This window comes from Larus michahellis, chromosome 23 (assembly GCF_964199755.1).
Source record: "Larus michahellis chromosome 23, bLarMic1.1, whole genome shotgun sequence".
Taxonomy (NCBI): domain Eukaryota; kingdom Metazoa; phylum Chordata; class Aves; order Charadriiformes; family Laridae; genus Larus; species Larus michahellis.
The window spans coordinates 2016461-2041227 of record NC_133918.1 but is presented as its reverse complement, the minus strand read 5'-3'; the positions used below and the strand labels follow the sequence as shown (position 1 = coordinate 2041227).

At 52.4% G+C, this 24767-nt stretch overlaps 3 protein-coding genes across 12 annotated transcripts in view; 1 reads left to right on the top strand and 2 right to left on the bottom strand.

The window, feature by feature from the left end:
* Positions 1 to 37: 37 nt before the first annotated feature.
* SF3A2 (splicing factor 3a subunit 2) lies at positions 38 to 5953 on the bottom strand. 2 transcript variants are annotated; one of them, XM_074565771.1, is made up of 9 exons: positions 5879 to 5953; positions 4552 to 4718; positions 4005 to 4076; positions 3632 to 3678; positions 2835 to 2944; positions 2139 to 2188; positions 1687 to 1827; positions 1104 to 1172; positions 38 to 522 (listed from the first exon to the last, which is right to left on the bottom strand). In XM_074565771.1, exons 2-9 carry the CDS (start codon positions 4675 to 4677, stop codon positions 190 to 192), a joined length of 948 nt encoding a protein of 315 aa, XP_074421872.1. In that variant the 5' UTR covers positions 4678 to 4718; positions 5879 to 5953; the 3' UTR covers positions 38 to 189. The 2 variants fall into 2 exon arrangements, with proteins under 2 accessions (XP_074421872.1, XP_074421873.1); XM_074565772.1 differs by lacking the exon at positions 5879 to 5953 and adding an exon at positions 4815 to 4908.
* PLEKHJ1 (pleckstrin homology domain containing J1) lies at positions 5954 to 14625 on the top strand. Its single transcript, XM_074565770.1, has 6 exons — positions 5954 to 6120; positions 7090 to 7157; positions 8976 to 9042; positions 10667 to 10757; positions 10951 to 11014; positions 11622 to 14625. The coding sequence occupies exons 1-6, from the start codon at positions 6027 to 6029 to the stop codon at positions 11685 to 11687; spliced, it is 450 nt and encodes a 149-aa protein (XP_074421871.1). The 5' UTR covers positions 5954 to 6026; the 3' UTR covers positions 11688 to 14625.
* An 8402-nt stretch (positions 14626 to 23027) lies between these two features.
* The window catches only part of DOT1L (DOT1 like histone lysine methyltransferase), a 71538-nt gene continuing 69798 nt past the window's right edge, over positions 23028 to 24767 (bottom strand). For 8 of the 9 annotated variants that reach the window (XM_074565761.1, XM_074565760.1, XM_074565759.1 and 5 more), the window contains one exon: positions 23028 to 23419. Coding sequence is in view for 4 of the 9 variants with exons in the window: in XM_074565767.1 (XP_074421868.1) it covers positions 23412 to 23419 (8 nt within the window). In the remaining 5 variants the exon portion in view is untranslated. The remainder of the gene's footprint in view (positions 23420 to 24767) is intronic. The other variant, XM_074565768.1, reaches the window with a different exon arrangement.

Sequence of the window (24767 nt, the reverse complement as noted above, 5' to 3'; positions counted from 1 at the left end):
AAAGAAAGCGAACAGACGGCAACATTTTTAACCAAGACGCAGGAAAATTGAAAACCTTTTAATGAACCTACGGGATCTAGTCAAATTCACGGGCATACAAAACAGGAATATTTCTCAGAATTAGTCGTGATCTGCATATAAAAAGATACGAGCTAAAGGAGTCCAATGGGACCGAGTCCAGGAGGGGCTTCAGTTGGAGGGAGGCGGAGGGGGGATAGTGCCCGGCCCCTCCGCGGGGAGAGGTGGCCTCATCATGGGGGGCAGAGGAGCAGGGGGAGGTACACCGGGTGCTGGTGGCAACTGAGGTGGCACTGGGGGCGGCGGCACTGGTCCAGAGGGAGGCATGGGAGGCAGGGTCATGCCTCCCGGAGGAGGTGGCGGCATGGAGTCTGGCAGAGGTGGCCTTGGGGGCAAGCCATTCATCAGCGGAGGTGGAGGAGGCCGCTTCACGGTTGGGGGCCCTGGAGGGAGGTTTGGGGGAGCCGGGGGCTTCTCCATCTTGAAATGGAATTGAAGGAAGAACTGGGGAGGGGAGAAAAGCAAAGAGAAGGGAACCATTAATCCTCAGGACAGCTCAGACCTTTCCTGACCTCCGCAGACCACGGCTGCCTTCCCACCCTGGCAGCATTCACGACCTGCACCAGACTTGTCCAGTACTTTAACTCCTCTGAAACTTGTTCTAAGCACTAAGCTACCCGTGATGGGGTCAGTATTCCCCCCGGGCATTCGTCCCCTGCTCTCACATGCGACACCCAATGAGTACACCCACGCCGCAGGCTCACCAGAGACCTGGGTGCAGGAAGCATGCAGCGAGGAGCCCCAGGGAGGACACCGTTGCAGGTTTCTGCACCGTTCCGCTGCTGCTGGCAGCAAGCGAGGATTCTACCTCCCAGGTTAAATTCCCACACAGATCACACACAGGAAGCTCTTTCTGTCAGGAGGAGCAACTGCACAATTGCATTGAAGGAATGAAGATTTTTAGCACCAAAGCCAGCAGGGATATAGTGGATGCGCCCTCTCCCTGCACTGCCTTTCCCCCCAAGCTGCTCTGCCCCCTGCTCACTCTTTAACCCTTAAGAAAGACGTTGCGGTGCTTCAGCTACCTGTTTGGTTTCCCTGTTCCAGTGGGTCCAAAACTTTCCCTCTGCTTTGTCGATTTCTCTGCTTGGCACCTGCAACAAAAAAGAAGAAGGAGCTATTATTAGCACCACCAGATTAGCTCAATGGCCCTTTTTAGCACCAGAGCCTGCAAGATAAGCACAGCTATTCCAGGCCTTTGTGAGATGCACTAGTCTCGGATGTTATTAGATAGAGATGGGGACAGGAAAGAATTAAGTTACCTCCCTATCGGTCAAGGACAAGTGCGCTGGCAAAAAACCCTCTCCTAACATCTGCACAAAGGCTGAGGAGCAAAGCCCAGAAGGCGCCTTTCTGTGCCAGACACCGCGAATTCAATGGCTCCCCAGAGCGCAGCACACAGCCTAGTTTTCATGCCAGAGTCCTCCACTAATTCTCAGCAGGGTTTAATGACTTCCAGTCATGTCTTCTTGACCCCCTGCTTTCCACTCCATTAACACCCTGAGGGCTAGAACAGAAGTCTATAACAATGTTCACTGGGAATTAATGTCTTGGAAAACATGGGATTATTGGGAACTTTCCTAATAATCGGTTAATCCCAAATCTTACCTTGAAAGCTATGGTTTCATAGGGCTCCGCTGCCATCAACAGGTATTGCCAGCGTCTGTCGGGGGGCTCGATCCTTTGCTCGTAGGCTGACATGAACCGATGGCGAGGCATGATACTTTCTGCAATCTCCGGATAATCAATCTGTTGGGGTGATATTGCAGCATTAAGGGGAACATCCCCTTTTCACTCTCCCTTCATACAGAACAAATCCCTCAGCTGTGAAGCACAGTGAGGTCAGTTCCAAACAGAAAACTTAGTGCCACCAAAGGAAACAGCCCAACAACTGCCATCGTGGATTTGCTTGACACAATCAGCAGCAGAGGACTAGCAAGGTAAGGCCTTTCTTTTTTTTTTTTTTTTTAAATTTTATTTATTTCATGAATCCTGCAAAGAACTGCTCATTTAGCAGCACTCGGATAACCCAAACACCAAGAATTTAACAGCAGCCCTACCTGGAAGAGAAGGCTCTGCTGGCCTGTTTCTGGATCTCTCTGTTTGGTCACTGTAAAGAAAATACGAAAGCTCAGAACATCACATAGCAGGGTTAGAGCAACATTATTTCTGCCCTAGGAAACACATAAAGCTTCTAACAACAAAGCATTACAAGATTTTTCTCCCATTTATTTAAAAAAAAAAACCTGCCACATTGTCTTTAACCGAAGCTACTAAGGATCTCTAGCAAAATTCAGCTGCCATGGGGCAAAGACTCTGCGCTGCAGAGCAAAGCTGGGAGATAAAGCAGCCAAGTTTTGTACTGAAGGCCAACACAAAACAATGGGGAGTTCAGAGCAAAAAAACTTGAGCTATACATGCAATGAGTGATTTAGGAGCATTAGTGAAAGATGGTCCAGCGCAATAAAAGAAGAGAGTCTGAAATAATGTCATCGTCTCCTGCATGACTACTTATAAGAGCTGAAAGCCTGAGACATACCAATCTATTATTAAAACGGTTCTCACTCGGCTGTCAGCAATAAAGAGATGTTCCACGGGTAATTTAAACAATAAAGGACGTCAGGAGATAAGCCCATATCTTATTCATGGACAGATCTGCTAAAAAGACTAATTAATAATTCACACCCACAGCACTGCACTTCAGGCAAGCTCCAGCAGGCATTAGGTGTCCCCGACGACAGACAGCCCTGACGTACCTTTATAACCCGGTCGTCCAATTTTCACAAATTTCTTCACTTCCACTTTGACTTTTTCTGGTGCGGGCTGGGCAGGGGCTTCCTTAGCTTCCTTGGCAGCTCGACGGGCCCTGGATTCATTTGAAATGTGCCAAATTTAAAAGGGTAGCCACACTTGCTTCTAAAGGATACGCAGTGAGCAGTTTGAATCCCTCGCCAGGGAATATTCGGCGCTTCACAGAAAGGATGCCAGGAAAACCTGCATTTTCTCTTCCACATGCACCACTACAGGCCAGTTGTATCCGCGCCCTCCCCCGACTAAAGGCTGTCATCTCAATTATGTCATCCACCCCCAACATGACCTTGGTGCCCGTCTCCACAGACGGATTTGAGAAGATTTACTTTTTGAAATAAAAAAGAAAAAAAAAAAAACCACAAGCTAGTCATCTAAACCAAACCAAACTGGATTTCTTAATGTAAAACTTACAAGCTTCTCCCAACCTGTATTCACAAAACCAGATGCTTGTAACTAGACTCAAGACGGTTTTAGAACTGCTTCTCCCCCTTCCTTCAGGAATCCCACAACTGGCTTTGAACTTGAGCTCAAAATGGAGCTTGTCAGCGGCATTTTTTGGAGCAGATCTAGGCTGTACCTCCTGGCTAGTGCCAGGCTGTTCACTAGGAAACAAATTCAGTCAGAGAACACTTGAGCACCATGTGCTACTGTATAACGGAGTTCAAGATTTATAGATGCACGCAGGCATTGTTTTAAAGTGCTTCAGTAACGGAGAATAAAGCTACAGTGCAGAATGACTTACAAATTGGTCTGATGCTTCTTCCCCTGGGTATGTGCTAAGTAACTTCCCTGAAATAAAAAACAAGGCAGAAGAAAGTTAAACGAAGACAGGACTGTTCCTACACTGACAGATACTTGTCACAGGAGAGAGGATATCACACGTTGACAAGGATATTTTAATCCTTAGGAAAGAGGAATCTTACTCAAAAATTGCAGAATGTTCTCAAGTGCCGAACTGTCAGAAACTGTCAGGCTTAACACACACACGAGCCGGTACCCACCCATCATCTCTTCAGCAGTCAGCCATCAGGCACGTCCCCGGTTCTTGCGTTTGAAGCTGCTATTATTCTAAAACACCTGCTGCCGCGATCAAGACAGACAGCTCTTCAACTCACCTCATTGTTGTGCAGCGTTAGGCAAAGCTTGCATTCATAAGAGCCCAAGTGATTTTTCATAAAATAAGGGTCCTGGAAAAAGAATTGTTAAAACGTTACAAGCAAAATACATGGCAAAACAACAGAATAATCAAAATACTGCCCAACTTTTGCTGCACTGGAAGAACTGAGTTTGTAGATTTAAATTAATAGCATAACACTGCTTTAGGACTATGAAAACAGAGAGAAACAAGAGCAGCTTTGTTAATTGGTGACAGCATACCAACTGCAGGCAAGAAACGGCAAAATACAATCCAGTCCCGAGAAGACTGAAAATAATGTCGTAACAGCTACTCGAATACGCAAATGCTGGCACCTCTCTGGTCAGCCCCATCACAAATGTTTCTCGTTTGGCTCACACATTACCAGAAACAGAAATATTTAATTTCAATCCACTAAATCTCTTGCTATTTCGCTCAGGCAAAGCTCTAAACCTGTCCTCACAACGGTCTGCAGGACGGCAGCCCCGTGTCTTTTCTCTCCTGCACAGGCAGAGGCCAGGGCTCACCTTGTTGATGTCGATGGTTTCCAAAGCCAGCTGCCGGAGCCTCTCCCTGCGGTCTCGGTTACTTTCTGAGGCAGAGGCTACGCCTCCGCTTCCAGTTTTACCTCCAGGACGATGCTGAAAATCCATGATGGGGATATCTGTGCTTCAGCTACTTATGGAGAAAGAGTCTGGAAAAATGAGGAAAAGCAACATGAGTGATAACCAACGCTTTTCCTACCCTGGAGCTCACACCACTATTTAGACCCATCAGGAGCACCACAAACCATGCCCTGGAACTCCCCACACAATGCCATTTCAAACGGAGCTGGTCTTGTACCACTGACACAGTAAGTTGAGTAGAACTAAAATGATCCAAAATAACAGGTCCCCAGAGCCCTTCCCATCTTCTCACAGCCCCTTCTTCTCCAAAGAGACGTACTCCTCCCCAAAATGCGCAGCGACTCCCCCCAGCACCCCTCACCACCCTCCACCTCGATAGCGAGCAGCCCCAGAAGTTGCCACGGGCCAAAGCCTCTCTTCACCACCGAGGTTCGGTGCTGCCCCACCACCCTGACGCCCCCCCAAGGCCCCAGAGCCACCCCCACAGTCCCAAACCCTCTGTGAGGGTCAGAGGCTCCCCCTATATCCCCCCAGCAAGGCCAGGGCCTCTGCACACTGTCCCCAACCACCCCGTGAGGTCTCAGAGTCGCCCCTTCCCTCAGCAAAGGTCTGTGCCCCCCCCCCCACACACATCCACCCTCCAACAAGGAAGACCAGGGAGATCCCCAGCTGCTCAGCAAGGTCAAAGCCCCCCTCAAACACTCCCCTGCAAGGGTCAAAGCCCCCCCAGATACCCCTCAATTCCTCAGCAAAGTCAAAGCCCCGCTCCAGTATCTCAGCATGGGTCAAGGCCCCCCTCAAAAAGTGCCAGCTCCTCAGCAAGGGCCAAAGCCCCCCTCAAACGCCCCCAGAAAGGGTGGAAGCCCCCCAAACACCCCTAAACTCTTCAGCAAAGGTCAAAGCCCCCCCCCAGTATCTCAGCAAGGTCAAGGCCCCCCTCAAATGCTCCCCAGCAAGGGTCAAACCCCCCAAATCCCCCCCAACACCTCAGCAAGGGTCAACTCCCCCCAAGCACCCCCCCCCCCCCCACCACAGCAAGGATCACACACACCCCCCAACCACCGCCCAGCCCTTCATCAAGGAATTAAACCCCCCCAAGCACCCTCAACCCCTTAGCGAGAGTCAAAGCCCCCTCAAACACTCCACAAGCGCCCCCCTGCACGGACGGAACCCTCCCCCACCCCCCGACAAGGCCCCCGGGCCCCCCCGACACCCCCCCGGCCCGTACCGGCGCCCACGGCCCCGCTCCCGCGTCGCGCTTGCGTCCAGCGCGCGACTTCCGGCTTCCGGCGGGAGCGCTTCCGGGGCGGGCGGGAGCGCTTCCGGGTGGCGGGGCGGGGGCGGCCGGGGCGATGGGGCGGCCGTAGGGTCTCGCCATGAGGTACAACGAGCGGGAGCTGCTGTTCCTGGCCCGGCAGCCCGCCGAGAAGGCGGCCGAGATCTTGATGCGGCTGCCCAAGAAGGGGAGCGGTGAGGGGGAGCTGGCGGGGAGGACTGGGAAGGGCTGGGAGGGGGCTGGACGGGGAAGGCCTGAGAGGAAGGACGAGGGGAGGCTGGAATGGGGGGGGCGGGAATGGGGGGAAGCTGGTAGGGGCGTAGGGCAGGACCTGTGGTAACCGGAGGGCCAGGATTGGAGAATCGGGACTGGAGTCGTTGCGGGACAGAGATAGAGGGGGACTGGGGGAGAGGGATGGGGAGAACTGGGCGGCAGGACTGGTTGTGCTGGAGAAGCGGGATTAGGAAACTGGGAGTGGGACCAGAGCAAGACTGGGAGTATTGGATAGGGGGTAGGACTGGCTGTATTGGGTGGGCAGGACTTTGGGGTGTTGGGAGGCAGGACTGGGAACAGACTGGGAGGACTGGTGTGTAGGAGTGGGGAGCAGGAGTGGCGGCACGTAGACCAGGGGGTACAGGATCGAGGGGGGCTGGAGCAGAGGGGTGGGGTGCGGCTGGGAACAGCGTGGCTGGTTGGGGCCACAAGAGGCCGCGGTATCGGAGGAAGCTCTTTCCTGAAGTCTCCCGGCAAATTTCCTTGCAAACCAGCACTGGAGTACAAGTGTTAAAGAAGCTCCTTCCCTTGTCCTGGGCCTTTCCTGCGCCCGAGGACCTGCAGCGTTCTGCTGGACTGTGTCCCTCAGAGGTGACATCTGTGCTGGCAGCCCCAGGCAGGGGCTCCCCCAGGGTTTGGAGTGTTCCCTGGGAGTGGCCGAGGTTCCGTCGGCCGCGTCCTGTGTGTGTCCATGACATGGTGCCGTGGGTTCTGTCTGCCCAGAGGCCACTCGAGAAGCTGCAGAGTGACTTTGTCGCCTTGTCACCCTGTGGTTTGGTTGATTGGGTGCCATGCTGGGCGCTGACGGGTGGAAGGGGCTTCCCTCTGCCCCCCCCCAGTGCCGGCTGGCTCAGCCCTTCCGCCCACCTCAACGTTCTTTTTCTTTGCAGTGTTAAAGAAACGCCTCGTGAAGCTCGTTGTCAACTTTCTCTTCTACTTCCGGACAGACGAAGCAGAGGTGTGGAATCTGCTTCTTGTTGTTGTTGTTGGTTGTTTTCCTGCCTCTCTCTCCTGTTTCTGTGAATTGATTGTGTGGGTACAGGGACAGAGCCAGGACAGAGCACCCACGTTTCCTCTTCCATCAACTCAGTGAAAACTCGTAGGGGTGAGAAGCAGCACTCCCATCTCCCTGCACCCAGGTGCTTCTCCCATGAGCTTGGAATGAATCTGTTAAACATTGCCCCAAAACTGCAAAAGGTGGAGTCTGTAATGTTTGTTTGTAGGACTGTGCCTTATTGTGCCAAACTGTGAGGGGAAGCTTATGTTTTGCTCTCCCAGGAAAAGAATTAGCCTTATGTCTTCTTTTTTTATGCCAGGAATTTAACTTGTGTGCAATGCTGATTGTTACTGGGAAACTTTTGTGGCCGTACCCTGTCTGTATTGTTATTTTGGGCGTGCAGAAGCCCTGCTTGGGTCTTTCCCCAACACTGGACACTTCTAAGATTCAGGTGGACAGGGTGCTGGGCCATCTTGTCTAGACCGAGCTTTTGCCAAGAAAGGTTGGACCAGATGGTCCTTGAGGTCCCTTCCAACCTGGGGTTCTATAATTCTAGAAAAACAGAAATGAGGGCTGGGACCTTGGGGTTCCGTTTCTGGCTTTGCCGCTGCTGAGATCTGTTGATTTTTAACGAATCCCTTGGTAACTGTTGCTAAAGATTCTCTTGTCCGAAAATGAATATAAAAGCAATGTTAATAATGCGTGCAAAGAAAGCTACTGTGTGCACACTGGTGCTACAAACAAAGGGACTGGAGAGCTTTTAGTGGCATTTTTAGACTGACTCCATCATGAATATTTTATCCAGATAAAGGCTGAGCTCCTGTTTTCAGAAATACCCTTTTCTTCCTTCTGCCGAAGCACAGTCACTAATTGCTGCTTCGCTGAGCTGCAGTTGTGGTTCCCTGGCTGGGGCCGAGGCGCTGAGGGGTCGCTCCGGCACGTGCCTGCGGCTCCTGTGCGGGTGTAGGACGAGGCTCTGAGGACACGGCCCGTCTCCTTCGCTGTCTCTTCCACTGGCTCCTCTGCTCTCTTCTTTTCTGCTGGTTATTTGTAAGCACTTGTGTGTGTTCTGTGGGAGGTGAGTTCTTGAATGGATCAAAAAGAGTTCAGCAGGTAGCTGGAGGGTGCTGATGTCAAACCATTGTACCAGAAATACACCATAAACCAGGGTTTTCAGTCTCTTCCCTGCTGCCTTATTTGCCTCTCGCATTTTGTTTGGCTTGGACAAAAGAATTCGCTTGTGGGTTGCTTTTGTTTATAGCTTGTATCACCCTTTGGTTCTCCTGTCCTTGCTCAGTGTGTGCTGGGTAGCAAATAGTTCCTGCCATTTGTCTGTTTGTCCTGAGCTGTTCTAGTTCATGACACACTGTTAACCTCCTGCAAGGCTTCAGGACTTACAGAGCACAACGGGAGTCGTTCTGTGTGTCATGTTAAATATTTCGTCTTCATTTGATTTACTGAGCAAGGAAGCAAACTTCTTTGCTGTCTTTGCATCACAGAAATGAATGCTAAAGCCCAGACTGAATCTGAGCAAGTAGAAATGATTAACACCTAATTAATGTGCGCAAAGTGTTACAGGTAAGACTAGCCCAACGAAGCAGGTCAGCAGACACAAAAAGGTTGATTAAAAGAACATGGAACTTTCATGCAATTAGACTGAATTACTTTAAAAGTACCACCAGGTTATAAAACTTGCTTAAAAGGCAAACTCTGTGGGTTTAGAGCACTGTCCCACTGGTGGATGGCGCGAGTTAAACCCTCTCTCCGTGTCATTTCCAGCCCATTGGAGCTCTGCTGCTGGAGCACTGCAGGATCATCAAAGAGGAGGAGAACGTCTTCTCAATCAGTGAGTTCTGCCGATGCATTCCCTTTGCGTTCCCCTTACGGCAAATAGTGCTACGTGAAAGGAAATATTTTACTGCTTAGTTCCTGCTTTTCCCTCGGGTTCTCTGGTAACAGTGGGGTTAGTGCTCCTCAGCCCTTCTCCTCACTGGGATTTGTGCTCCTCAGCCCTCTCCTCCTCAGCTGCTGGTTGTTCCTCTGGCATTGCGTCCCCCATCCCGAGGACAGCTGTATTTCAGCCGCGTTTCATTGCTGTATTTCATACAGCTGTATTTCAGCCGCGTTTCATTGCTGTATTTCATACAGCTGTATTTCAGCCGCGTTTCATTGCTGTATTTCATACAGCTGTATTTCAGCCGCATTTCATTGCTGGCTGAAAGAGTCGGTGTGATTCGCGCAGCTGCACGTGAGGAGAGAAGCAGTAACAACAGACGAGACAACGGCTTGTGGCAATCCCTCTCTGGGAGGGTTCGGTGCTGACAGATCGCTGCTTCTGTGCTATTGCACTTTATCAGAAAAAACGTGAGCCTCAGATAAACCACCTGTCGGGCTAATCTAGCACCAGTCCTCCCGCCACGCCGTTTGTCCTTGTGTTGATAGCCGTGGCTCCAGCTGGTTCGTGGTGTGTCGTCCTTTGTAAGCAGCCTTTCATCCAACAACTAATCATTGTGCGAGAGGTATGTGGCGAAAATAACAGGATGTTTCTCCAAGGCCATCCCCGTATCTTTTGGCCTGGTTGTCGGGCACAGCTGCTTTTTTGTGCAGAGCCTTGTCTCCTCTTTTAGCCGGGAGAGGTGGTGTTCTCGCTCTCTCCAAAGGACCCTCAAACAGCCTGAACGTACCGATCTCTCTAAGCACCGCGCTCCGAATTTCTGGGCGTTTAGGACTCTTGGGAGCTCTGGTGAATGAGGATTCACGAGAAAAGTGTTAAAACCGATGGCAGTTGGTGTCAGATTGTGTCTCTGCACAGTAGCCCTGAGGGGTTTGATGCAGCCTGACCCAGTTATTTCTCGGCAGCAGCCTAGATCTCCGTGGACTCTGTACTAAAGAGCAGAGCTCTGGGGACAATGTAATTAATTAGATGTCCTGATTCTGTCTTGGTAAAGAACTGGAGTTGCATGGGGACTTGCGTTCCACTGTGCACAGTACCAAATTCCCAAAAGCCTCGAGCAAAGACAGGTCGGTGCCTTCTCCAAGTGCAGTTGAACTCCTCAGATGGCTGCCCTCTGCGTATATCGAAATCACTTCCTCGGGGCCATTTTCCACTTCGGTTACTAAATCTCTGGTGACTGCTTGCAAGGAGGTGCGGGGAGTTTCAGTCCCGAATCTGGCCTTGCTGGTCTGGTTCAGTTCCAAGCTGTCGCTCTTGGTTTGAGAAGTCGCTCTTTCCTCTCCGAAGTCTTTGGCTGCTATAAACTGTGGGCAGCCGCTCTGGGCCAGGCACGAGCCACCCAGGCTAAGGGGGAAGGGACAGAGGCCTGGGTTACCAACTCGCTCACAGATCATCTTAGTTGATCAGAGGTGCTAATTGTGGCCTGGCAGAGTCTGGCTGTTGCCAGGGAAGGAGAGAGTAGAGCGCAGGCAGCTCCACCAGGACCTCCCACATCTCTTTTCCTTATCCCTGGCAGGTTTCGTTGAGGAGCCGGAGAGGAAATACTGCTTCGAATGTGACAGTGAGGAGCAGTGTCAGGAGTGGATCGAGGCACTCAAGCGAGCCAGGTAGGCAGAGCCACCAGCACGAGCTCTGCGTTCGTCACTCTGTGCTGTTTTCTGGGATCAACTTGTGGTGAACCCGGGGCAGAAAGTGGTCGTCTCCTCCCGAGCAAGCTTCCCTCCAGCTCTAAATAGCATCTGAAACTTCTCCACATCCTTTTCTGCTCAGCCTGCCGCATGCTCTGTTCCTGTCTTACAGCTATGAGTTCATGAGGAGGTGCTTGATTTTCTACCGGAACGAGATCCAGAAAATGACAGGGAAGGTGAGTCCCTTGAAGTCAGCTTGTGAGGTGGTGACCGGTGGGTTTGGACTGGACCTGGTGGTCTCCGGTCCTGCCCCCGGCCCTGCGCAAGGCTGTTTGCTGCCGTGTGTGTGAAAGCGATCCCGTAGCAAGCCAGCTCCTGGAGCCATGGTCAGCCAGACCTGAGACTCTTCCTCTGCCGAGCAGCCCACGTTGTCGTGCTCAGCTCCAGCCCTTGTACACGCACGCTTCCAGTGGTGGAGCAGCCCGAGGTTTGTAGCCGGACGGGTCTGGCCTGGGCTAGCGCAGACTCCCACGGGTGCTCTGGAAGAGGTCACAGGCAGCTCTGGCCAGATCAGAGCGTACGTGGGTTGAGATGCTGCTCACAGCTCTGCCAGGCTCCTCGGAGCGTCCTGGGCAGAGAGGGCTGAATACAGCCCATGAACCTCGGTTATCCGCTGTCCTCCTGAGGGCTGCTGCACTTCCTGCACCAGAAACGGCAGCCAGGGGCTGGACTGGGGTAAATCCAGCACGCAGCCGGGAATCAGTGCCCGGCTCAAGCCCAGCCCCAGCTGCAGGCTCCCCCCTTGTCTCATCTCACTGGTGCCTTCCCTGTACCTTGCTGCAGGACCCCCTGGAGCAGTACGGGATCTCCGAGGAAGCCCGATTCCAGCTGGGAACACACAAGCAATAACCCCCTCGCCTGGGCTGAACTGGCTTCTTGCCCCGGAGGGTCACCCCCAAGCTCCCCCAGGAAGAACAGCAGCAGTTCCCCACAGCGGTGACCAAGTGACTTTTTAATTTATTAGCCAAATAATTTTGTATGATTTTTTTTTTTTTTAAAAAGGGAATTCATTGCACATTCCCGCTTGCCCCAGCTGTGGGGTCAGCCAGGCTTAACTGCTCCCTGCAGCCTGTGCCCTTGAGCCGACACCGCCCTCCTGCAGCGGTGGGAGTAAAACCCAGAGCCGGGGAGGCAGGGACTGAGCAGCTCCCAGCACCTGCTGTCCTGTCCTCCAGCTCCGACGCAGGCCCTGAGCCAGCCCCGGCCCTCCTCTTCCTCCCTGGCCCTCTCCTGCAGGGAGCTGCTGGGCTTTTCTGGCTCAGGATCTTCCCGCAGGCAGGGCAGCCCTGGCGGGTTGTTCATCCCCTTGCTGTAAGAGGATGCTCCGGCTGATTGCGTTTCTGTGCTTGCAGGGTTAACCCTGTCGTGCCCTCTTTTCATTCCAAAGCCATTTCGGTTGCCGAGACCCGCAGGCAGAGCCTGATGGCCAAGCCTTTGAGCAAGGAGGAGCGGGAAGCCTTCCTTTAACACGGGGAGAGCTCAGCCACAGCTCGGGCTGGCAGGGAGGGGGCACCCACTCCCCCCTGTCAAGGCAGCAGTGTCTGTGCAGCCACCAGCACCTGCCTCTTGGGGTTATTTTCTCCTTTTTCCTTCTCTGGGCAGGCGGTGCTAATTCCTAGAGGCTTGATGAAGCTCATGCTCCAAACCATTAGAGCACTCTCACAGATGCATTCGAGAACAAAGCTGCGAAGCACAAGGGAGCCGAGCCAGGGCTGAGCGCTCTGTGGTGTGATCCTGCTTCCCTCTGCAGCGCTGGGGGCTGGGCTAAGCCCTGCACTTGGCTTCCCGGAGAGGAAAGCCAGATGGAGGGGGTTGCAAAGACAGGAACTGCTCCGCTTTGGCTGGGTGGTTGAGCTTCAGGGCATGCCGAAGTTAAGCCCAGGGAGCGCGCGAAGGCTGGGCATTAACGCTTCATTCCCTGAGCCGCCGCTGCAGGTTTTCTCCCCTTTGTGAGCGTCCAAAGGGAAAGACCAGAAAACTGCGCCAAGGTCACGGCGAGCTGCCAGGAACAAGGGCTGCCTTCCCTGGGGCTCCTGTAACCCAGAGATAAGCGTTAAGGAACAAAGTCTCTCCTGGAGGCTCTGCACCGTCAGCCATCGCTCCGGCTGCAGGAAGGAAAGCTGCGCCCAGCGCTGAGGGACAGAAGGACACTCCCCACAGGGACAGAGAGACATTCCCTGCGGCGGCAGGGGTGCAGCTGGCTGCAGCAGCAGCCCTGGGACTAGACTGGGAAAAGCTCCAGGAAAGGCCCCTTGGGAAGGTCCCAGGTAACGTCGTCAGGCAGTTGATGACGGAAGGAACTCGAGTCGCTGCTGGGGCAGGCGACCGCAGCAGAAGGGCAGTGCCCAAGCGCTGGGCATGGCAGCTCTGGGCTTGGAGGGCAGTTTTGGGTCTCTTCCCCTTCGGCCGGGAATCGACACCAAACCAAGAGCCCATATTGCGAGCTTTAAGTGGCCTGGCCTTTCCTCTTTACCTCATGCTGCTGGGTACCAGGAGAGTGGCAGATGTCACTGATGCTTTATTTTTAACCTCAAAGCCAAGATTTTTCCCTTTCCCTCCGATGGTTCCAGGTGCTTGCTCCAGAAATTACCAAAATAAGCAGAGGGGCAGCTGTCCTGCATAATAAGCTGAGGCATGACAGGGTGGCAGCAGAAAATAGGGCAGTTTTGAAGACAGATGGCAACTCTGGGGGAAGCAGCAATGAGGGATTAAAAGCAGGAAGGTTCGAGAGCCTGTGCTTTAGGGAATTAGTGTCCTCAGATGACTTCAAAGTGCATTTTAATCCTCACAAGCCTGCTCTGCTTTACCTCAGCACAGGGGCACGTTCCTGCCGTGCTGGTGGGGGGTCACGCAGCAGCTTTACTTACTGTGAAAGAGGGATGTGTCTGTCTGGTCGCTGGAGAGAGGACGGACGGACGCGCTCCGGGCGCGGTGGCAGGAGGACCAGAGCTGCGCTGCAGCCGCTGCTCCCTCTCCGGCGGCGCGGGCCGGGCCGACGTGGGCTCCCTGTCACAGGTCTCCCAGCTCCGGCGCTGGTTTACCAGCAGCGAGCGGTGCCGCAGCTCCTGCCAGCCATGTCCAGGGGCAGAACATCCGCGTCCCCCCACTCGGCTCCCCGAGGTTCAGCATTAGCGAATTCTTCCATACGCAAAGTCAGCCCGCCTAGAAACGAAACCCCGGGAGTCCTGCCAACGTTCAGCCATTTCTAGCAAAGAAACCCCCAGTGCTACAGCGAAGGGTCACCGTTTCTGCCAGCCACCTTCAGCGCTTCCCACCCGCGTGCCTTCGGGACTGTCACTCCCTACGCGCCTTTCAGAGCTGACACCCACCAGCTCCACTGTACGTACAATGGGCATTTATTGGGTTGGTGTTTTTTTGTGGTTTTTTTTTTTTTAAGATGTTCTGGGGAACAGTTGGGCGAGCGAGAGATAATCCCAACACTTATTTAAGAGGCAACAATGACATTTCTTAACTGAATGTAAGACAAATGCTGTGAAGAGTTACACGGGCCAGGGGCAGGCCCAGTAACGAACTTGGATCAACTTGTAGAGTAGCGCGAGGACACTGGGGTAGGTTTCAGGAGTGAGGGACGATGGTACTTCTAGACACTTCGAGATCTGCATCAACTGCTGGTGATTTATAGACAATTGTTTATTTTTCACACTCTGGTCACTGCATTTTGTATGTCAGTTCCCAGGAGCGCAGCGTACAGGCTCCCTGACTGTGGACTGAAGCCGTTTCTCTCTTGTACAGTGACCATTGCCAATAAAAACTTGTTTTAATCTTTTGTGGCAGTCGGAGGTGGTGTGTGAAACCCCAGCCTTGGCCGGGGAGGGGTGGCTGGAGCGGGCTCGGGGTCCGGCCAGGGCGGTGGCCGGCAGCCCCTGGGGTCAGCACAGCCGGGATCGCCTACGAGCTGCAGGGGCTGCGCTGGAGCTGCACCTTCAGCCCCGGCTGCTGACGGCTCCGTAACGTGATTTTTAGAGGCCTTTTGCTACCGGAGCCGAGCGCTTGGCTGTGGCTCGAGTGATGAACACGGTGAGGAAGCTGCGCTGGGTCAACCTCGAACCATCTGAAAACCTGCCTCGCGCCAGGAGCCGTGCGAGGGAAGTGGGGGCTTCCGCTCGTTTTTGGAATCCTACAGCGAATTCACCGGGGAAGCCTTTCGGCCCCGTCCCTTCCCAAGTGCAAATCCGTCACCTGGCTGGTTTCGGTTTCATTACGCTGGTGAAATTACGGGCTAAAAGGGAAGACGGGAAATGTCCCCGGGGTGGGGTGTAATGTCACCGGCGTGATAAACCCCCAGAGCTCAACCGTCCCCAGCGCCGCCCCGGGCCGGGGGGAAGCGGGGGCTGCCCCAGAACGTCCCCATTCCTCGGCGGCCACGGAGGGCCGTCCCCGGCTGCCGCAGTGACACTCCACAACAGTACGGTGTATTAAAATACATACACTTTAATATAAAGACAAAACTTCCAAAGCATCGTTTCAATTACAAATCAAGGTAAAGACACAAGAAATTAAGTGGAGGGAGGGGAGAAAAAAAACCTAACTCTTACATTGTGGAGAATTAGAAAGGCAGGGTGGAAATATATATATTATACATACATATATACACACCAGAAGAATTCACGCTACTTCTATGGAAGAATGAAAGGAATGACAGGACAACTTACCGGTATAAAAAAAAAAAAAAAAAACCAAAACAAAACAACAAAAAAAAAAACAAACCAAAGAAAAAAAAACCAAACCAAAAAAAAAAGATAAATTAGGGGAGTTTGCATTTTAAATAATTCAGTTTAATAGGCTAAATTATATAAACTAATTCCTATTCACTAGGAAACATCCCATATCACTGTTCTAAGAAAATGGGTTTGTTTTTTTTTAAAAAAAAATCCATTGAAAAATGGATTTTTATTAGTAGTTAAAAGTTTACTAATCAATTCCTGAGCAACAGCAACCTCATAATCTACCGCTTTCCCCATCGAAGTCCCACTCAGCGAGGGCAGGCGCTCACTCCTAAAAAGTTTTAAGTAGAACAGAGACCTAAAAAGTTGGGTTTTTTTTTTTTTTAATTGGAAATGGATCGCTTCAACAATTAATAGGTTAAAAGAAAAAAGCCAAGCAGGATGGACCGACCCACTCCGCCACCTCAGCAACGCCAGAAACGAGACCTTGCTCGCGAATGATTCGACTGCACCCGAAAAGCCGCCAGATGTACCATGGAAAACCCAAAGGATCACAAACTTGAGAACTTCAGGGTCAACAGCGTCAAGCTTTGAATTTTAAGATGTGATTTTGTATTTTAAACGATAAAAAAAAAGCTTCCGAAACCTCTTCCGAAAGAGAGTCGCAAACAGCAAATATCCGGGAGAAGCGTTTCCCATTTTTTTCTTTTGTCTCGGGTTTAAACCCTGAAGTTCACAATAACAGCAACTTTTATTGCAATGTTCAGAGTAAATAGATATTTATATATTTATAATGCATAAGGATAAATAAAATATGGCACAACAACATTTTTAAAAACTGGTAATCCGTCTTTCAGTGAAAACCTGATATGCAAGCTACGGAAGTGTTGGAGCAAAGAAAGGAGGGGGAAAAAAACCAAACCAACTTATAACAGCCATAAAACTTCCAATACTCGCCCGCTGACCACACATCTGCGCTTCCAAAAAAGCCAATTCTTGCAATATTTTTTTTTTTTTCCTCAGTGCTGCAAAGATAGTTCACAAAAACACTGTCTAGTTTCTTCTCCCCCCAAACTGTGATTTTTAAGAGCCGTTCCTGTTGGTTCGCCGCCCGCCGTACAACGGCCGTCCCTGGACTGACGACACCGTCGCCCCCGAGCTCCCGATGCTCCACCGCTTCACGCCTTTGGCTCAGGCAAACCAAGAGCAGCAGAATTTCCCCGGCCAGGCCCCCCCTGAGCTGGGGCAACTCCCTCCCAGAGCAAACCAAACCCCAACAACGGTCAGGTTTCCCTGCCCTGTCGTATTCAGGACTGACTGCAGCCCAGAAAGCAAACGGCTGATACAAAGGACGTGATCGACCACAGCCGCCCGACGTCGGCGCTAGGACAACATCGCCGAGTCCTAACGAAGGGCTCCTCTGCCATCGGCCCCGGCGAGGGACCGCGGTTGTTACTCGTGCTCGGGGTGATCAGCACCAACCCCGGACCCGGCGGGGAAGGAAGGAGACGGGGAAGTCCCCGCCGGGAGCGGAGTCACCATCAGCAGCTTGAGAACAAGCTCCCGGCGCTGGACGTCTCCTCTCCCAGCAATGCGGCAAGACCTGGAGCGGGGCAGGGGACCCGGGCTGATGGAGCAGCCTTGTGTCATGTAAAGGTCCCATCCTGCACCCCACCCCGGCCCTGGGTCCGCAGAGCCACCCTGCTGCCCACAGCAACGAGTCCCTGCTGCAGGAGCATCACGAGGGCACAGGTCCCACAGCTCCTCGTGCCGGGGCCACCAGCGTGGCCACAGGAGTCACAAAAAGGTGGGCCCTCTGAATAAAGCCATAGATGGAAGTGCATGGTGGCCCTCAAACTGCTGCCAGTGACTCTGTGTCCCACCAAAAACCATCACCTGAACAAGAGCCAACTCTGCCCCCTGCCCCACGGCAGATACCAGCTCTGCAGCCACTGATGCTCTCCCCTGCTCAGCCCCCTCCGCTCCCACCCTCCTCCAAGCGGAAAAATAATGGGGGGGGGGGGGGGGGGTGGAGCAGATGTTGCTTTCTAAATACACAATCCTAGCAAGAATCAAACCACGAGGGTCCCCTGGAGACAACCCCAAGCTGCCTGTCCATGGCCTCGTCACTCCAGAGTAAAGACCTTTTCCCAGCAGGGGAAGCCCAGCAGCGCGGGAAGACGGAGCCGCGGGAAGACAGAGCCTCCTCCGCAGGAAGGCTGGGGTGAGGCAGAACGCGGTCACCGTGGGGAGTACATCCACCCTGGTGTGGAGCACCCAACCTGCAAACGCCGTTGTGGCCCTACCGCGTCTGGGATGAATCTGCACCCCAAGAGAAGCAGAAGAGGCAGGTCTGGCTCACACCCACCTCCCATTTATCTTCCGAGGCAAAGCGACAATCCCAGCTAAGTCTGCACGGAGAATCATAGACCAGCCTGGGTGGGAAGGGACCTTTAAAGGTCGTCTGGTCCAACCCCCGAAGAAGGGGGCTGAGGAAGAAGTGTCACCAGTGCCTCTCAGAAGGAAACTCTTGTCCCCAGCAGGGTGAGGGCAGGCACCTACACGCAGCCACACGCCGGACCCCGCTGCACCGAGCCACGCCGTCAATCCCGACCCGCCGCGATGGCCAAGCAGCATGGAGGCAATGCTCCCTTTGGAGATGTTAGAGTTGGATGCAATGGAAGAGCTTATCAAGCCTGAAACCCATCTGCTCAGCAGATGTCAAGCGAAGAAGTTACTTGCTTGGTTATTAAGTTTGACCAAAGACAGAAAAAAGCTACTCAACACTTTGACTTGAGATTCAACATGTGACGAACAGGTGGGTGAGTGTCAGGCTGAGGAGCATAAAGCTCTTGAGTCACAAAACCAGTGACTGGTAGATCCCTTCACGACCAAGTGATACAACCTTCCTGCCCGGGGTACTCCAGCGGCTGTAGGTTCTATCGCAGTTCCAGACCCTACAAGCTCATCTCCATCCCCACATCCCCATCCCACCAGTGAGTCCTGGCACCGGGGGAACTCGGGGTTCACCACCCAGTCTGAGCTGAGCCGAGCCGAGCCAAACCCCCGCCAACAGCAGGGTGACCACAAACCATGCGCTAAAAGATAAAGCGGCTATCGCCACGAGGAAGGAAGGACATGAGACGGGAGCACAAAAAAATACTTCTTTGTGGCCAAGGAGACAGGAGTTCCTGCTATTAGAAGAAATTAGTAGGAGGCAGCGCTCTGTCTCCAAGCGTGACATACATCTAGGATGGGCTACAGCCCTGTTGTCGGCAGCTTCTCCAAAAAGCAGCTCCACCTCTCTCCCATTGCACCCACAACCGGAAGAGGAGGGGTGAAGATGCTTCCCACCATTCCGGTTGTCCAGCCCGATCCATGCCTTCCTAGAGGAAACAGCCTTCTTCGCCCCAAAACAAGAGGTGACACAGGGACAGCTCGACTTCCCCGTCGTCACCCTGCACACCAGCTCGGGTTCAGCAGCCCAACCCTCCACCTCTCCCGGCCGCTTTCTCCTTCAGCCCCCTTGCACAGCGGCGAGATGTGACTGCTGGGTGCCCCACAGCCCCTGGCTAACGGAGGGATTGTTGCCGAGTGACTAATCGGCAGCAGACGGGGAGTTTCGGTTCAGCGCTCTTGGAGCTCTCCCAGCTTCACAGCACGGTGGGTCTCGATGGACCCGACCCGAGAAGCGCCAGCCAGAGGTAGCGAATCACCAAAAAAGGAAGAGCGCAGGAGGCTCGTTCCCCAGGGCTGACATTTAGCAGCGGGGCACAGGTTTTGCTCAGCACAACGCTCAGGAAGTTCCAATTTTTTTTGGCAACGTACGCGCTGCAAGATGTATTTTAGCTTCCTGATGAGTCCCTCGCTGGCAGCGGCAGCGTGGAGGAGAGGGAACACGTGTGACAGCCACGAAAGGACTGGACCCGGCAGGATGTGGTAACGCAGAAGGAATTCCTTTTTGGAACTGGCTGTTTGGCTTTGATTACTCAAAAGTATCTCCCAATTATTGAAAACAGGTTTCAGACCTCTGGCAGGGCGCTCCTACAGTAGTGTCACGAGGGTCTTGTTCTTGTAGCCATATGGATCAGATCTTCACATCTCAAAGAGCTGCTCCTTCCGCAGCCCTACAGCGAGGTAAAGGCTCTCCCCGGGTTGCAGACAGAGGAGAAACAAGTTGAACTTGCTCAAGATCATGGTAAAGCGATAAAAGATCAGGGAGTGGGGCAGACGACAACACAAATCTCTTGGCGACATCTCCCAGCTAACGCAACACTAAGACATCGGTCCAAAACCAGCACTCGCCTGGCGTCCCATCTCCCGCTGCTCCCTCCAAGCGTTAGCTCCTGGAAGCACATCTCAGTGGGGATCACAAGGCGAAGGTGCCAACGGGGTCAGGCCAGGGTGGAAGACACTGGCCAGGCCAGAGCAGCCCCAGGCTCCTGCAGCATGGGCTGCCAAGATGGAAACGTCAGGTCACTGGGAATGACAGCACTGAGGCGATGCAGAGGTAGATGAAGGCCCGGTCCCAGCGGACCCCGGGAGGCTGAAGCAGATGCTCAGCAGGTTGGCCAGCAGGCCAAATCCCTTTCAAGTACGTCCCAAGTACACGTTTGTTCTTGGGTCAGCGTCTGGTTTCCTCTGGCCTTCCCAGCTGACAGCTGGAGAGTCACAGGCTCCAAAATGTCGGGTCGTTGAAAATGCCTTGATAGCACACGCGTGCTGAGCAGCTCGTGCAGCCCATCCCTGGTGGTTGCTCCTGAGCAAGTCCTGCAACAGACCCCAGGTGACCACCCATCGCCAAGGCACCCGCTACCACAGGGGACACTGCGGGACAGAGGGGGTTTTGCTTTTCCACAACATCCAGCAGCGAGAAGATGACAAACTCCTTGCCTGGGGCCTTTGTTCAGAGGGGTCATAGAATCATTTAGGTTGGAAAAGACCTTTACGATCATCGAGTCCAACCGTAAACCTGACACTACAAAGTCCACCACTAATCCTTGTCTGTCTTGCTCTGCAGACACCGATTCCTGACACGCTGTGAACCTCGGGGCAAAGCAAGTCATTCCTGCAGCAAGGACCTGGCCATCCCCGGCAGCAGCGGGGCGATACCGGCCTCCAGGAGGTGTCGGAGAGCACAGCAGGTTCCACAGAGCTCTGGACATCGGTTCCTCCTCCAAACAGGACATCTTTGGCCGTGTCCTGTGAGCACCTTGGGTGCGAGCAGCAGGGAACCTTCCCCATACGGAGAAAGGGATGGCGACCGAGTTCTCTTGTTGGACGTCTTCTGTGGTTTGAGATGAAAGGGTGGGCACAAGAGGCCCACGGAGCACTGTATCTTGGTCCCTTTTCAGAAAAGGATCTGATAAAAGCAGGGGAAGTAAAGCTTCTACTTGTATTTGCTCACCTCTCTCACCGGGGGTATAAAAGTAGCGGGGAGACGCAATTAAGGCTGCTGCCCCTCCAGCAATTGCTCAGGCACAGCCGACCGATTTAAAGCCTTCCGAGACCCGAGCGCTCTGCCGCTTGCTGAGAAGGATGCTAAGGCAGCTCCGCAACTTCCAGTTACCTAAGGATCTGGAAGAAGCTGGAGCTGCCCAACTCCCAGCTGCAAAACATCTGGGTTACATTGTCTTCCTGGATTCCAGGACATAAACTGTGTACGGCTTCCACTAGAAGCTACTGGATGTTTCTCAGCTCTCACCCTCTGAGCATTTTTGGCCTTTTCCAGGTTTTCATCTTGCTGTTAATAACTCAGCAGGACGCACCACTGTCAAGTCCTCTCCCACACGCCAAGCAGAAAACAGTTCCAAAGTGTCCCTAATTTCCAGGGCTATCAATCCCTTCCCAGTGAAGAAGGCGGCAAGGTTAGATCAACGGTTTCCGCGCACAAAGGCTGCCTATGGAAGACACGCTTCGGAGTCAACAAAATAACTGCACTTTGTCCTAAATCTCTACTACGATGGATGAGGTACAAGAGAAAAGGGCCCAAGTGACGTCTGCAGAGGGCGGGGGCTGCTACGGCACCTCTCCCCCACCGCTCTCGAGAACACGACCAGCATCGCGCTCACAACCCTCCCTCCCGGATCCCGGGAGCAGGAGAGAGCACCCGAGGGCAGAGGTATCTTGCCGACTTCAAGCACAGAGGCAGGAGTTAAACACCTACTGCGTGTTTAACGCAGCAATTACTGAAATGCCCAGCTTTTTGTGCCCGCGGGATGCTCCATCAGGGGGCTGGCGGGGCAGGGCTCCGGTCTAAGGTAACTGCCCCATTGCTGGAGGTGGGAGACTCCTTCAGGAGCTCTAGCGACCTGGAAGGGATTTGAGGCCAGCGAGCGCCTGACGCAGAGCGGTCAGTGCCGCCCCTCCGAGCCCAGGGCCAGCAGGCAGATGTTTCCCCAAACCTAAACGTATTTTTCTTCTAGTCATTTTGCTGTTGCAATTCCCCTTCTTTTACTGTAGTTTCCTTTATCGGTGCTCGGTCCAGGCTGAACTACAGACCAGCGTGATTTCTACTTAACGGATCATCCTTCTCCTCACTTTGTGCACTTGAATAAATAAGTCTTTACAAGTTTACTGTGCATTGTACAATCTAAAAAATAAATGAAATAAAGTATATGAAATTTATAAATTTTCATCACATCTCTATAAAATACAGCCGCTGCCGCGAGCGGCGCTTTCTGTACACAGAACACCAAGTCACAATACAATTAACTGCACCAGTTTGATAGTGTGGCAGCACGGTAAGCCAGACTGCGGTGTTTTTGTGAACTACCATTTAGACCTACTTAAAGCAAAGGAATACAAAAGCAAAACGCACTTTTGTCAATAAATGTACACGGCCAAGCCATTTCTGAATCAAGTATCAAAACCCTACTAACAAAATACATCGTACTTGGAACGAAAACAACAAGCTGAGAAATTCTGCTACCTGCACCAGTACAGAAGCGCAACGTTCAGTCTTCCCAAGGTCGGTAACAAGGGCCTGACCAACACCAGGGATTACGCACCCTGGTATGCCAATGACATCCCAAAACCAGTTCCCAGGCAAGCTACCAAAATTCACAGTGACTTGAGTGCCACCAGCAACTGCAAATGGCCCAGTGAAGTAGTTCCAATGGGGCAGGACTTGCATTTCTTGTGTTCAGACTGTGCCTGCGCCGTCCCAGTCGCCCAGGGCCACCCCAGGGACTCCAGCTGCCACTCCAGAGGGGAGCCCCGTGTCCTCCTTCGGAACGGACACCATTCAAACCCACCCAGTTAACAGAGCGCCTGGCTCAGTTCAGATTAAAACAAAGCGTTCGAGAGAGAACTGCCTTTCCCTGCAGCTCACACCGCTGCCAGCCAGGTGGATTTTGGTATGTGAACAGAGTTAAGTTGAATAAATAAACTGCAGACCTTTCTGAGAACTGGGTTTGGCGTTGGTCAACCCTCCGAATTCAGCACCAAGGATTCAAACTAGAGGCACAGTTCTGACGGATGAAATAGCACCGAGAGGAGGCTCTTTACGTCTCTGCTGGTGTGCCAGTCCTTTATTATTCAGAGAATTTAATAATAAGTTGTATTTATGATTCTAGGTGGAATAAAATAAGTCAAAATTGTTTTCACTTTAAAAAAAGATAAATACTTTATCTAAACTATCAACAATACAAACTGGAGCTTTAAGCATTTCTTTTGCCTTTTTTTTTTTTGCCTTTTTTTTTTTTTTTAAACTCAGATTCACAGTAAATATTTTCTCTGTCGTTTAGGTCTTTTCATGTTTTTATTTTGTCCAGTAGTAAGAGAGTAGAAACCCCTGCACAGGCCAGGTGAGCACCTTTCAGTGGAAGCCGAGTGAAGTTGGTCCACGTTGTCCTTGCATAGGTCACATTGGGTTGAGGTAGAAATCCTAGTTACCTGCACAACAGGAGGAGAGGAAGAGACTCATCTAAATAAAAGAGAAAAATCTGCTGTGCGTTAGATGCGTTAATCATTTCTACTTTGCTCCAAGGCCTCGGGAGCAACTCTCAACCCAACCGCAATTAGACAGAAAGGATGTCTCCACGTGACGCACGGCCCCTCCCGGCTATTGCAGTTTTTAGAGCTTTCTGACAGTGTCACCGTATTGAACTCTGTCCTCCTGTGACGGCCCTCGAGTCGGGGGGGAAAACATATTCCTCCACTCAGTACTTCACCTTTTTCTAGCACACACTAACCTGCTTTGAATTTTTTATTAACCTGAGGGAGCAACATTATGAGAAATTCATTTTAGCCCCTGATTCCGGATTTCAACCCTGGTTCATCAAGGACTCTGAGCACCCGTATTCACACCAAAGTCAGTGAAACTGCTCAAATATTTGACCTATGCTCAAGAGTCACAGGCAGCGGGACAGTACGTCTGTCACGCACCGTCTCCTGGCAGCATTATTTCTGCTTCTTTGCTCCACAATCCAGCTTTGTCATCCGGCTACTTTTCTCCGCGTGTCACTTTTGTGCCTATTTTGCTCAGAACCTTTTTGTGACAGGGACTGTCCCATCCGATGGTACGGAGTCCAGCCCAATACGACCCCAGTTCCAGGCAGGGCAACTGCTTCAGCAGAAGGCTCCACGCTCTTCTCTCACTTGAGTTGCTCACATATACAAGGCCCCAAGCTTAACCCTCTCCCTTTTCACAGAACCACAGACTGGTGGGGGTTGGCAGGGACCTCTGGAGATCACCCAGTCCAAGCCCCTGCCAGAGCAGGGTCACCCAGAGCAGGTGGCACAGGAACGCGTCCAGGCGGGGTTGGGATGTCTCCAGAGACGGAGACTCCCCCACCTCTCTGGGCAGCCTGTGCCAGGGCTCTGCCACCCTCACAGCAAAGAAGTTCCTCCTCGTGTTGAGATGGAACTTCCCATGGTCAAGTTTCTCCCCCGTCTTCTTTCTATTCGGGGTGTTCCACGCCCCTTCTGTAATGGCATCACACAGGGACGCAGGGAGCACATTACTCAAAACTCTTCCTCAGCCTCACTTTCTTGCACAGGAGGGCAGAGATAATACTTACGTGCCTCACAAAAGCCTAACAAGGATTTGTTCATGGAGCAATTTGATGATGAAGACACTATACACAATGCACAGTCAAAAGAATCTCTCAGGTATATTGTAATTTGAGTCATACGTTTTTATAAGCGGCAAAGAGTATTCAACCATAAATTGTACGTAGCTTTGGTATCAGCGAACAGCAACAACATCAAAGACCTACAAGAAAAGCATGGAGCAAGCTCT